We start from the raw sequence: 12,987 nt of genomic DNA on the forward strand, positions 1-12,987 counted from the left end.
GGGAACTTGCCAATACTGCCCAGCTCAGGCAGTACGGGTGAGAAGCGCTTGGGGGTCTCGTCGTCGGTAGAGGGAGGGCGTGGGATGGAGGGATCGACGGATGGGGAGTCAAAGCGGGAAAGCTCGGGGGTCTGGTGCGCAGACGAGGCAGGTTTGAGAGCCGGGTCGATGGGCGACGCCGGGAAGAGGATGGAAGCCACAATGGAGGGTGAGGATGGGCAATCGATCGAAATCCGGCCACGGGCGACCGAATTGAAGGACAAGGGGGTTGGGGAAGAGAGGAACCGGCGAGGCAATCCGACGTGTGTCGCGCGAGACTGTCAATTAGGTGAATGGAATCTTTTCCAGCCGCTGCGGAAACTGCAATTGATCGCGAAAGGAAGTGGTTGGATAATGATCGCAAAGCGAGAGCCCGTTGAGTCGTCGGCGACGATGACGGTTGGACCGGCGGCTATTTGATAACGTGAGGCTTCCAGGGAAGAAAACCAAGCCGAAACCAGAAAGCAATCAAAGGAGTGACTAGACCGGAGATCAGAACTCCATTGACATTGAAATCAGGTGGAGAATGGGGGTTGCGAAGAAATGCGATCAACGGAAGAGGGAGGAAGAAACAAGAAACGAGATGATCTTATCCAGCCCGATTGTTATTATCGCGCGGGCGTATCGAAATTAATCACTTATCGCGTGCCGCATACTTGGCACCGACTGGAAAAGGCTCGTAATTACACGACGACCGTTGGCATGTTTTATTTGATTCTGGCGTCGGATCCATTTCCAGCCAGCTGGAATGTGTGGAGGATGTACCTGGGCTCTAGCTCTTAATTACATGAGCGTTAAATGCCATGGCTTCAACCCCGTTCAATCATGCGAGGCAGGGCATCAATCGAGAGCGAACGCGATCTTCGTACTATGCGATACGTTCGCTTTCATAACTCTAAGTATGGCTGACTTGATTGCATAGCTATATATAAGGAAATTTAAACTCTAACGGGCTAGAGAAAAGACCATCTTTATAATAGATATGCATGTACTTGTATGCAAGAAGCACAAAGTATAGGCAAAGTCATAGATATCTGGTGCTCATAGTTCTCCACGAAGTGGACACGTTAAGTGCTGATTTACCAATGAGTTAGGCACTCTTTGCAAAACATACTTTCCACATCCAGCTGTTATGCATACTACTCGTGGGAGAGATCAATTCAATCAATGCAGAGGATCAGAAACAATACTGCTAGGAGTTCGAGTACGTGCATCGAGTACACATGCAAAACCCCCTTTTGTCGATGCGTGGGTGGATTAGGGGGATCCAGTGGATCCCGCCAGCTGTGGCGGTGCGTATGGGCATTACCGTCTGTGACTCTCCGCCGCCGGAGACCCTGCAATTCCCCATACTAAAGAGTGTTTTCTCCGGGGAGCTGTCTCGTTTTGCCGGATGACCCGCCACCGCCATGGTAAACTAAGTGTAAAATACAGATACTGTAAAGTAACCCCCCTGCCGTAGAGTCTGGCTAGCCATAATAATACCGAAATCGTCCATGACGGATCCGCCAGCTAATTTCACTGCCTTGTCCTTAACCTTCGATTCTGTCCTTTTCTCCAAAACACCTCCGCGTGATGGATTAACCTTTTCCTTTTTTTGGGTGTCCTTCGTTTCTTTACAAGCTATCTCTATTCACTTGGCTCGTTTTGTGGCCCTCCCACTAAAGCCGCCACTTCTTCTCCTTCACGATGCCGAAAAACCGCCCTGCCACGTCGGGCTACGCTCGCCTCGCTCAGGAGGAGGAGGAACGCGGCTACCTCCACGACGACTCGGAAGACGATGAGATTGCCGTCGCATCCTCGACAATCTCGGCCTCCGCCCCTCGTTATGCCCCCATCTCATCGCGAGCCCAGATGCAGGCGTCCGGTCTCTCTACGCCTCCCGGTCATCGACGCAGGCATAGTCAATACCACCGGCGCGGCCGTCGCAACTCCGGTGTCGATATCAAGGCAATTAACGCACGTCTGGAACGGTGGGCGGATGAAATTGCCTCCAAGTTCAAGATCAACCGCGTCAAGGGCAAGACCTTCGAGGAAGAAAAGCTCGAGATCTATCATTCGGTATTCCAGGCTCCGCCTGGCGTTCGCGCCGTGACTGCGGAAGAGCTGGAATCGGATGAGTTTGAGGGCCAACAACGAAGAGCCCGGGCCGAGTTTGAGGAAATCATCGAGAGTGTGCGCCTGGCAATTGAGATGGATGTCCACCCACGCATGATTGCACAAGGTAGTTCGGGCAGTTATTTTGCCCGCAATCCCGAAGGCAAAGTCGTTGGTGTGTTCAAACCAAAGGATGAGGAGCCATATGCCTCGCGAAACCCCAAATGGACCAAGTGGGTTCATCGCAACCTGTTCCCTTGCTTCTTCGGCCGAGCCTGCCTTATTCCCAACCTTTCCTACGTCTCCGAAGCCGCCGCTTACGTTCTCGATGCCCGCCTTCGAACAAACATGGTTCCCTACACCGATATCGTCTATCTGTCCTCCAAATCCTTCTTCTACGACTTTTGGGAACGGCGCAAGGCATGGAAGGGGAAGAAAACGTTGCCTCCAAAGCCAGGTAGCTTCCAGGTATTCTTGAAAGGATACAAGGATGCCAACATCTTCCTTCGCGAACACCCTTGGCCCGATCAAACCAACACGGGCTTCCGTGCCCAAGATGCGCCGAAGCGCAAGAAGCGGCCATGGAACGAGGCATGCCGCCCGTCAGGCGCGCAATCCGACGATGAAGACGAGGATGAGAACGGCTACATGCCGTCGCCAAACCCACGCGACGAAAGCCGCGAGCGGCGATTCAACTGGACGGAAAATTTGAAGCAGTCATTCCGGGAAGAGTTGGAAAAGCTGGTCATTCTGGACTATATCATGCGCAACACGGACCGTGGTTTGGATAACTGGATGGTTAAGATCGATTGGGGTACTGAACAGGTGTCGATTGTGGCGGACCCTCCGAAGAGCACCGAGCCTACACCTAAACACGACGACGACGAACTTATGCCACCGGCTCGCCCAGTCTCCGTGAATTCAAATGGTTCGCATCCATACAAGCGCCAGGAGACGATGATGGCAGTCAGTCGCACGGGGACACCTTTGGCCTCCTCGGAGCAGCAGGCTTCCGTTCAAGTGGGTGCCATTGACAACAGCCTCTCGTGGCCATGGAAACACCCGGATGCCGTAAGTTTTCAATACCTTTCTGTCTTCAATTTTATGCTTCCATGGCACTAACCAATTAATAGTGGCGAAGCTTCCCATTCGGATGGCTCTTCCTGCCGGTTTCTTTGATTGGACAGCCTTTCTCGCAAAAGACCCGTGACCATTTCCTACCCTTGTTGACATCTACTGCCTGGTGGAGCGGAACCCAAATGGCTCTGCGCCAAGTGTTTGCCCAAGATGACGACTTTAAAGAAAGCATGTTCGCGCGTCAAATCGCAGTGATGAAGGGTCAGGCCTGGAACGTTGTCGAGACCTTGAAGCAACCGGATCACGGCCCGCTCGAGTTGACCCGAAGAACTCGGGTTTGCGTGTGGGACGACTTGGTGGATGTGCCCGTTGCCATCCCAATGCGAGCTCCTTCTATGGACGCGCAGAGACGCCAAGCCACGAATTATGACTATAACGAAGAGGAAGAAATGGATATTGGCGCGGCAATCTCTTCTAATACCGAGAACACTCATGACCTCCTTGGTTTGGACTCGGGCCCGACTGATCTTCCCAACCCGAACCGCTTTGAACTCAACCGCGGCCAATCGGACAGAGAGTCGATTGGTAGCCCTGGGACCTTGAATGACGGTGACTTTGCGCGCCGGACCGGAGATGGCGCTTACGCTAGATCTTTGGACGGATGGCCATCGCTACCCGCTCGACCGACCAAACCCCGTAAGCACGGTGGCTCTGTGTCTTTCCGTGTGCCTCATGTCAACACCTTTGGCAGTGATGATCTCGAGGGTGATCTTGGATATGCGGCTGCTGAGGGCATGGAAGGCAACCAGCGCAAAGTCATCGTGGAGCGCTTGGAAGCCGTCAAGAGCAAAAACCCAGTCTTCACTTGGTGCTAAAAGCCTCTTTTCCTTTTCTTCACGTTGTTCTGTTTCTCCCACCATTCTCCCTTAACCTTCCTCCCTTTTCCATGTCGTTGCATTTCCACTCAACTATTTAATCCGCAAATTCTTCGTTTAGCGTTCTTTTCTCGGTGTCTATTCAAGGCATCGACTCCGGCAACAGTTCGTTTTTTCTTTTCTTTTCTTTTTCTTGTCTTGCCGGGGTCTCATTGCAGGTGTATCTTGGTAGAGACATCTCACCCTGATATGTGCTTCACAGGTATTTTTTTTTTCGCACGCCATGCTCATGATTGGGGAATTTGTGTTGTATATAGACCATCTCTGGCTGTTCGGGTTGGGTTGTGGCGCATTTGACTGAGCGCCTCATGTAGCATATATGACGAGACTTAATTCTATGATACCATCGTCCGATATTTGTTTGTGTTTTTGTATTTTGGTCTGCATTGATCGCATCTTTAGATATCGCTACCGGTGTAATTCCCATTTGGTGAGATGATAGCTGCCCCTCCACACTGCACTATTGTGTTTCTAATTCCCGCAAATCCAGGACAAATTTCTTCAGTCTAATAATGTATTGATCCAATTCTCGTAATTTATTGCGATCCATATTAGTAAAATCAAGTGGAATATACATCGTGTTAGTAGCACACCGAGGCTGGATTTGTCTCTGCGGCTCCCTTGACTGCCTCGATAAGCCCATCCTTATCGGCGGGTTCTTCCGAGTTAAGCAACTCGAGTGAGGTCATGTCCGCTTCCCTGCCAAACCTCGAACCTCTTTCACTCCCAACCTCGAAGCGAAAACCGACTCCTATGAGCGAGCGCAGCGCTGGCCTCTGCTGGTGATTGCTCTCGGACTCTCTCCTCTTTCCCTTCCTCAAATGTCGTGAGGCCTGCCTGCATCTTGCGACGGGACCCGCGCCCCTCGTTCTTTTTGGTCACCTGCACTCTCTCGTTCTGATGAGCCTCAGCCTCGACGACCATCTTTCATTCGTCGACCCTATACTTTCCTCTTCCTCCTCCCTCGATCCCTGCGACTACACTCCAACCCTCTCGCCACATTAATTCCTCTCGGCCGCGCCATCATGGAGCCACACGCGGCGATGCTTCTCAACCCCAAGGGTTATAAAAAGCAGACTCAACGCAATGGTAAGGACTCGTGAATTTCCCGTTATTTTCCTGTCACATACACCTGACAGCCAAACCAACCCGTTGCACTCGTGGATTCTCGTGAGCTTCTACGCTCCCAACAAGAATCCATCCTACTCCCCACGAACGAGATCCCAGAGTCATCTGAATGCACTGGCTCACAATATTTAGGCATCGGACAGCCAACACCCCCTCGACTTCCTCTTGACACCGCCCCCCAGATTTCGCCCATCGCACCTCCAGGCACGGTCCCGATCATGCGCTCTCAGGCGAGCCAGCCCTTGAATGAGGACGTCACTGTCCAATTCATCAACACCCGCGACGGCGAAGACAGTGATACCAAGCGCAACTACCATGAGATTAGTGACAACCACGACGCCAGGCCTCGGTCTCGCAATCTCATCGAAAATGTCTACGATGTCGAGCAGCGCAGACACGAGTATCAGCCGACGAAGAAAGTGAAGTTGGATGGCACAGTCACTCCAGTCAGCATGACGAGCAAGCCCGTGGCCGCTGGAGATAACGGTCTTGGACAGTGGATGAAGGAGGGTGAATCCAAGCCAACTTCAACCTCAAGTTCGACCCCGGCTCGTTCTGATGTGGTGGACTTGACTGCGGATCTTCCAAAGGCTGCTGAAGACGACGATGTGCAGGTCACTGGATCGAACGATCTCAGCAACCAGCGTGTTTGCTATGGAAAGCTGGAAAATGCGATGGTCAACGCACATCTCGTGCCCAAGCCCCGCGCGAATGCTGTGCTTGGACTGGAGTCGTTGCAGTGGTCTTCGATGAAGCTGGACTTGGTCCGGGAGGCACGCAAAGGCGATCATCGTATCGATGTCAAAGACCCATTTGGCAAGTTATTCGCCACCCTCGATGCAAAAACGGCTATAGCGCTGTGCCCTTTGCTGGACACACCGGGGTTGGGGATCGATGTCACCGCCCGATTGGACATGCGCAGGAAGGCTGCCGGCGAAGAAGTCTGGCAGCCGACCCATGGACTATACAGAGCGTCAATTACCATCTACGGGCCACGGAAGCATGTGGAGATGATCGGGAAGTTCCTGGGCCAACGCAATGTCTGGCTGGGTACCCCGGTGTTTGTGGAAAATGGAGTACCCGTTTTCAACCCGCATGCCGAACAAAGACGGGCAATGGTGGCAGCAGCAGCCGCCGCAAATAACGGAAATCGCCAAGTGCCCAACATACGATACGAAATCCGGACGACCGAGGAGGTGGCCGATTCTGTAATGAAAATGTTTGACAAACTTGTCAGCATGGATATTCCCAAGCTGGAACCGCCCGCTACAGTCACCACACCTCTTCTGGACCACCAGAAGCAAGCACTCTGGTTTATGAAGGAAAAGGAAGCTCCGCGCAAGTATGGTGACAAGGAAGAGGACCATAACTCTCTGTGGCGCAAGGTTCTTCAAAATGGCCACACCAAGTACCGGGACATTATCAGCGGGGTCATCTGTGACGATGAGCCGGAGGAGACTTACGGTGGCCTCTTGGCTGATGTGATGGGCCTCGGAAAGACTTTGAGTATCCTTTCGTTGGTATTGTCTACGCTTGAAGAGGCCACCGATTGGTCTCGAAAGATGCCCGATCGCCAACTCGTTCGCTGCATTCCAGGTGTTCGCAATACGAGGACTACACTTCTGGTTGTGCCGCTTTCCACCATTGCAAACTGGGTTTCCCAAATCAACGAGCATATACAACCGGGCTCGTTGAAATATTACGTTTTTCATGGCGCTTCACGGAACACCGACCTGGAGGAGCTCTCCAAATTGGATCTGCTGATAACAACTTATCCGACTATTCACAGTGAGATCCTCGGCAGAGGTGCCAAGCGCGGCAGTCCTTTGGCAAAAATGAACATGTTCCGCATTGTTCTGGATGAGGCTCACAATATTCGAGAGCTGGGGAATCAACAGACTAAGGCGATAATGAGCCTCAATTCCCAGCGTCGGTGGTCCGTCACAGGCACGCCAATTCAGAATCGCCTGGAAGATCTACTCTCGGTCACAAAGTTCCTGCGGCTGTTTCCCTACGACGATCGGGCTAGATTTTCGCAGCATGTCATCAGTCCCATGAAAACCGGAAATGCCAATGCACTTGCGAGTCTGAGAGTCTTGATTGACTCGTTTACTCTGCGCCGTGTCAAGAAGATGCTTGATTTACCGGAGCGGACGGAGAAGATCGTCACCTTGGAGTTCAATGAGAAGGAAGCACAGTTGCACGAGTTCTTCCGGAATGAGTCCAACGCTATGATGGGTGTTATTGCCAAGGAGAGCAGGAAGACCATTAGCGGCCGCATGTACCACGTTGTACTGAAGGCGATGATGATTCTCCGCCAAGTCAGTGCTCATGGAAAGGAGCTTTTGGACGTCGAAGATCGAGAGAGAACCAAGGGATTGAGCGTACAGGATGCCATCGACCTGGAGGACAGTGAACCAGATGAGACCCAGGATGCTTTTGACAAAAAGGCCCTTCGTCACGTTGATCTAATGGTCCAGTCGGGAGACACTTGCAAAATCTGCGATAAACTCATTGAGGCGCCAATGACGGAGACTGGGGCTCAAGACAAGAATGCCCCGATGGCTATCTACTTGCCTTGCCTATGTGTCCTTTGCCCGGAGTGTTTCTCGTCCTGGAAAGCCGTGTTTGACTCGAAGCCGGACACCGAGATCCAGTGCCAAGTCTGTAGTGGCTGGACCCGGCTACAGTACTCCACGGTCACTGCTGCTGGTCTTGACAGATTGCAGATCCAGCAAAAGGAGTCGCGCAAGAATGGTAAGATTCTGGGCGAGTATGAGGGTCCGCATACGAAGACTCTCGCGCTTATCCAGAATCTGCAATCGATCGCTGCGGAAAGCAAGACGCTGGTTGGTGAAGCACCTATCAAAGCCGTAGTCTTCTCGTTGTGGACCTCGCATTTGGACTTGATCGAGATTGCCTTGAAGCAGAATGGTCTGGATTGCTTTACTCGCCTTGACGGTACCATGAGTTTGAAGGCTCGCAGTAAGGCGCTCGATGCCTTTGCCAAGGACAACTCTGTCACTATCTTACTGGCTACCATTGGTGCCGGTGGTGTCGGGCTGAACCTGACGTCCGCGTCGCGTGTCTTCGTTATGGAACCACACTACAATCCAGCGGCGGTTGCCCAGGCCGTAGATCGCGTGCACCGCTTGGGTCAGCATCGGGAGGTCGTGATCATGCAATTCATAATGAAGAATAGCATTGAAGAAAAGATCCTCGAGCTGGCCCGGAAGAAGCAAAAGCTCGCCGACATGAGCATGAACCGCGGCAAGCTTGACAAGGGCGAGGCTCAAGAACAGCGCATGCGGGAATACCGCAGCCTGTTCAAGTGAGGATGATATTTTTGCACGACAGCATCTGCCGTTTAAGGATTCCACTTTTGGAGCCTCTGCAAGGCATAGCCTTGACTCTGCTTGCGTTATTTTTGCCGATATTTAGGGGGCGGGATAAGGTTTTCGTTTTCTGGTTTCAATTGATACCCGGGGAAAAGGATATTCGGACTGATATTCTTTCAGGCGCTGGAATCGTTGCATTTTTCTTTTCTTTTGTTTTCTGCTTTCCCACAGATGGTATATTCCCCTCTTTTTTTCGTTTCGCGGATTGCTGGTTTATACATGCGTGCGCCCTTTAAATAGAGTGACACGCCAGTCGACAACTAGATAGGTCTTATTTAGAATGGATGCTTCGATGCGACAACATCTCCTTTCATAGTGATTCTAGGATTTGTCTTGAAACATTTACTTCCATGACACCAGCGCTGAATCTTACGCAATAGATGTCTACATTTCAAAGTGTGAAACAAGCAAGACATCAAGCTGACACCCGTCGCATTCGAGGCTGAATCTGCTCTATCAGCTGCATGGGTTACAGTTCATCCAGCCCATGCAGATATTGTAGCACGTTACATAGCCACGCGTAATCCAGAGTCTCCAGCTATTTAACATAGTTTCCCAAGGAATAGGGATAGAAGTTGATCAGCTTTGTATACATTGTCTAGTCCATCATGGTTGGTCCCGGGGCGTCCGAGACAATTCGTGTAATCGTTCAACCGAGCAGCCAAGTCCCTGCATGAAGAAGATCTCTGTATCTCCAAAGCCAGGCTATAAATAATGGTGCGAGGGCCCCAGTTCCACTTGTTAGAGAATCATCTACATCCAAAGATTTCATCCATTAGGCGAACTCTCGAACCAATTAAGCTATCCAAACTTCCACCTCTTCTTGAACGAACCATCCACATTCAAAATATTCAAAATGAAGCTCTACACCCTCGCAACAACAGCTCTCCTCCTCACACCAACTCTGGCTTGCGACTTCCTCGATATCGGAAGAGATTGTACCTGGGAAGGTAGCTGGCCGCTATGCGGCACTACGGATGACCACGTCGGAATCAAAATCGACGGCCGCACGCTGGTCGAATGGACCAGGGATAAAGACTGGAAAGATATTTGCAACAATGGGAAGAATAGAAATGGGGATTGTTGTCGAGATTATGGCCATAGCTGTGTTTCTGGGTATAAGCGGCTTTGGTGTAAGCATTATACTGGGCCGGATCCTGTTGATATCGCGGATGATGTGTTGAATAGGGTTCTACCGGCGGTTCTTCCTTGAGTCGAGGAGATTAATGACCGTTGTGGTTGGGTATTCTGTTCATCGGAGGAGTTTGTTCTTTGCTTCTTTTCTTTACGTGAGCAGTTCAGATCAGGGCAGATTGGAGGCAGATCGCATCAAATCATCAATTGGTATCTAAGACGAAAGTACAATAATGGCAAGAACCATGAATCCATAACTCCTAAATTGCCTCGAGAAAATGAAGAAAAAAAGCCACACCGGGTATCTGAAGCCCATCAAAATCCACGGTGATACTACCGATCACCATAAAGTCCCACCGAAACAGCATCAAGCACATTCTCCAATCTCCCCCTCAACTGCTTCAGCTCCTCCGCCTTCGCAACACGCTCCTTCTCCACCTCCCGCAACTGTGTCTCCAATTCTCGAATCCTAGCTTCCTGCTCCGCCTCCGAAGCCCCAATGCCCGGCAGCACAGAGATCAAATACTCAATCTGCTGCTCTTTGATAATAAGATCGCGGGCCAACTCCCGCTGCCGGGCTGCGAATGTGCGCGGTGAGTCCGGTTGTGGAAGGAGATTGGGATCTTCGCCTTCGACTGCGCCCGGTTCTGCACCGGGTTGCTGCGTTGGTGGGGGGACTGGGGATTGTGCGGCGCCGGCGGCTGCTGCGCCTGCTCCTGCTGATGCGGCGATGGAGGCGGGGACGGGTGGTGAGGTGTTGTTTTTGGACATTTTGGCTAGGGCAGGGGCGGCATTGGGGATGCCTGGTGGAGGGGTGGCCGGGGAGTTGTCATGGTAGGTACTGAGATAGCCAAGTGTGGCGTAGAATTGGGTTGCGAGCTGTGGTGGTGTTAATTCAAGGTTGTGATCAGATGGAAATGGATGGACGTACCTGGTCAAGACATGTTTGGAGCTGGGTGAGGATGTCTGCCATGGTGAGAAATGTGAGAGTGGAGAGACGATAGAGAAGTAGGGTGTCAATTCGAAATGGCAAACGGGATAAAGAAGAAGTCGAGTGTAAGTGGAAAGTTGAGATAAGAGAAGCCGCGGAAGGAAATGCGGAGAGAAGCTCCAATGCGGTGAGCGCGCATTTCTCACCTTTCACACCACTCGATGCGACGTCTGCACCTACACCATGGCCTCGCTGCCAGAGACCTATCTACCAAGTCTATAAGATCAGCAAGGCCATGTCGTCGCTGCTTCTCTCGTTCCCGAACCGACCATGACCTGACACCATTCACACGCCGCATCTTCAAGCTCCCCTCCGCACCATCTCCACCATCCCAACAACACGACGACCTAACCAGCTTCCTCTCCTACGCCGAGCGCATATCCCTACCGCAAACAAGTACCGTCTACGTAGGCACCCACTACGAATACACCGTGCTCCAAAGTCTCCGCCACTACGCCCTAGCCCTCCACCGTATCGGCGGCCGCGACGACGCCGGAATCGACCTCGTCGGCACCTGGCACCTGCCAGAGCGGGAGCGGGAACGCGCCCTTCGCGTGCTGGTGCAATGCAAGGCACTCAAGACGAAGCTCGGACCTAATCTGGTCCGCGAGCTCGAGGGCGCAATCCGCCAGGCGCCTGTCGGTTGGCGCACGGGCCAGACTGCAGGCGTGCTGGTGAGCCCGCGCGAGGCCACCAAGGGTGTGCGGGATGCGCTGGCGCGGAGCTCATACCCTCTTTTTTGGATGATGGTTGAGTTGGATGGGACGCTGAAACAGGCGCTTTGGAATGCCCGTGCTGAAGAGCTGGGACTGGGGCCTTTGGGGGTTGAGACCCGGTATGGTGCTGGTGCGGTTGATGCCGAGTCTGGGTCTGTGAGGAAGGAGGTCGCTTTGACTTGGGATGGGGGTGATATCCCTGATATGGATTTGGTGGAGCAGAGTTTACTCCGCCATGAGGATCAATGGGTAAAATCATGGGGCGTAGACTGGTCAAAGGTCGACAAGGAAGCTCTCTTGGATGTTGTCGAGAGGATATTCCCAGATGGCCAGCCAGAACCACAGCCAGACGGGTCTTTATCGGCTGTAGATCAGTCAAAAGTCCTGGCTGCTTTACGAGAAAAATAGCATGTATACTGTACAATAATATGATCAAGAATAGGACAAAAGTGGCATTGCCATGTCATTAATATCAAAGCATCCGGGGTATAGCAAACTCCACCAACCATTACATAACCATGAACGCCTAAAGAACACGCACAAACTTCCTGCATTACCCCTGCATTGTCGACCAGAAGTAGTTGGCGTAGAAGAAACGGGAAAACTTCGGGTCGATATTGACGACATGCACGTCGCCCTTGCGGCTGTTCCGAATAACCGCGCGGTTGAAATTCCCCGCCTCATCGGGCTCGATGTCAATGCCCAGAGAGCGGAAGATTTTAAGTCGCAATCTATGCAATTGTTAGAAGTCTTATCGAATCCATGCACGCAAGTCGCTAACTCACATCGTCGCATCGTCAGCCTCCCGCTCACGGCGCGTCGTCTCATCCCCTTCCAGACCTTGCGACTCCAAATCGGCCAGTCGCTCCTTGAGCATCTCAAGTTCACTTTCCAAACGCTCACTCTCAATCTCCAATTCTGAAGCAGCCTTGGCAATGCGGAACTTCTTGGTGTCTAGTTCCACGATCTCGGCGGCGTGCTTGCTGGAGTCGTGGACGGCGACTGCTTCTTCGTGTTGGGTGGTTATGGAGTGGAGATTGCGGGCGAGTTTTCGTAGGGAAGTTTCGGCTTCGCGGATTCGTAGGTCGCGCGATTGCTGGAGGGTGGAGAGCGAGTCATTGATGCGTGTGACGGCTTGTTTGTCGGGTTGGATGTTGAAGTTGCCGATGGTGTGGTGGATGAGCTGGCGAAGTGTTAGCGGGGAGGGTTGGTTTGGGTTGGTTATGACAGCCTATAGGTCACGTACAGTGCCAGGATCCTCGTCGAGCAACATGGTGGCAGTGTGTATTTCGAGTGTAGTTTGGTGGTGGACAGGCTGTTCAAAAAAAGTAGTGGTGATGGTGAGGGTGGGATGGAGTGTTTTGATTGTTGCTGCCGCAACCGCCACACCGCGGCCCAGCTGGCAGCACCGCCACAAGTTTTGGGTTCTCTCCGCAAGTGACGTCTGCTTGTGACGGCCTTTTCTGCTGCCT

At 52.3% G+C, this 12,987-nt stretch overlaps 7 protein-coding genes across 7 annotated transcripts; 4 read left to right on the forward strand and 3 right to left on the reverse strand.

The window, feature by feature from the left end:
- Nucleotides 1-201: 201 nt before the first annotated feature.
- N7496_002918 (uncharacterized protein) lies at nt 202-459 on the forward strand (the record flags this gene model as incomplete). Its single annotated transcript, XM_056695849.1, has 1 exon — nt 202-459. The coding sequence occupies one exon, from the start codon at nt 202-204 to the stop codon at nt 457-459; it is 258 nt and encodes an 85-aa protein (XP_056558061.1).
- Nucleotides 460-1,728: 1,269 nt separating this feature from the next.
- N7496_002919 (1-phosphatidylinositol 4-kinase LSB6) lies at nt 1,729-4,088 on the forward strand (the record flags this gene model as incomplete). The annotated part of the gene is made up of 2 exons (XM_056695850.1): nt 1,729-3,207; nt 3,270-4,088. 2 exons carry the CDS (start codon nt 1,729-1,731, stop codon nt 4,086-4,088), a joined length of 2,298 nt encoding a protein of 765 aa, XP_056558062.1.
- A 780-nt stretch (nt 4,089-4,868) lies between these two features.
- Nucleotides 4,869-5,072, reverse strand: N7496_002920 (uncharacterized protein; the record flags this gene model as incomplete). Its single annotated transcript, XM_056695851.1, has 1 exon — nt 4,869-5,072. One exon carries the CDS (start codon nt 5,070-5,072, stop codon nt 4,869-4,871), a length of 204 nt encoding a protein of 67 aa, XP_056558063.1.
- Nucleotides 5,073-5,173: 101 nt separating this feature from the next.
- On the forward strand, nt 5,174-8,611 carry N7496_002921 (DEAD/DEAH box helicase; the record flags this gene model as incomplete). Its single annotated transcript, XM_056695852.1, has 2 exons — nt 5,174-5,237; nt 5,409-8,611. 2 exons carry the CDS (start codon nt 5,174-5,176, stop codon nt 8,609-8,611), a joined length of 3,267 nt encoding a protein of 1,088 aa, XP_056558064.1.
- A 1,530-nt stretch (nt 8,612-10,141) lies between these two features.
- On the reverse strand, nt 10,142-10,781 carry N7496_002922 (med21 domain-containing protein; the record flags this gene model as incomplete). The annotated part of the gene is made up of 2 exons (XM_056695853.1): nt 10,142-10,687; nt 10,740-10,781. 2 exons carry the CDS (start codon nt 10,779-10,781, stop codon nt 10,142-10,144), a joined length of 588 nt encoding a protein of 195 aa, XP_056558065.1.
- Nucleotides 10,782-10,960: 179 nt separating this feature from the next.
- Nucleotides 10,961-11,923, forward strand: N7496_002923 (uncharacterized protein; the record flags this gene model as incomplete). The annotated part of the gene is made up of 1 exon (XM_056695854.1): nt 10,961-11,923. The coding sequence occupies one exon, from the start codon at nt 10,961-10,963 to the stop codon at nt 11,921-11,923; it is 963 nt and encodes a 320-aa protein (XP_056558066.1).
- A 145-nt stretch (nt 11,924-12,068) lies between these two features.
- Nucleotides 12,069-12,788, reverse strand: N7496_002924 (kinetochore Spc24 family protein; the record flags this gene model as incomplete). The annotated part of the gene is made up of 3 exons (XM_056695855.1): nt 12,069-12,246; nt 12,301-12,698; nt 12,762-12,788. 3 exons carry the CDS (start codon nt 12,786-12,788, stop codon nt 12,069-12,071), a joined length of 603 nt encoding a protein of 200 aa, XP_056558067.1.
- Between the last annotated feature and the right edge of the window lie 199 nt (nt 12,789-12,987).

Source organism: Penicillium cataractarum (genome assembly GCF_028827025.1).
Source record: "Penicillium cataractarum strain IBT 29864 chromosome Unknown utg000002l, whole genome shotgun sequence".
Classification (NCBI taxonomy): Eukaryota; Fungi; Ascomycota; class Eurotiomycetes; order Eurotiales; family Aspergillaceae; genus Penicillium; species Penicillium cataractarum.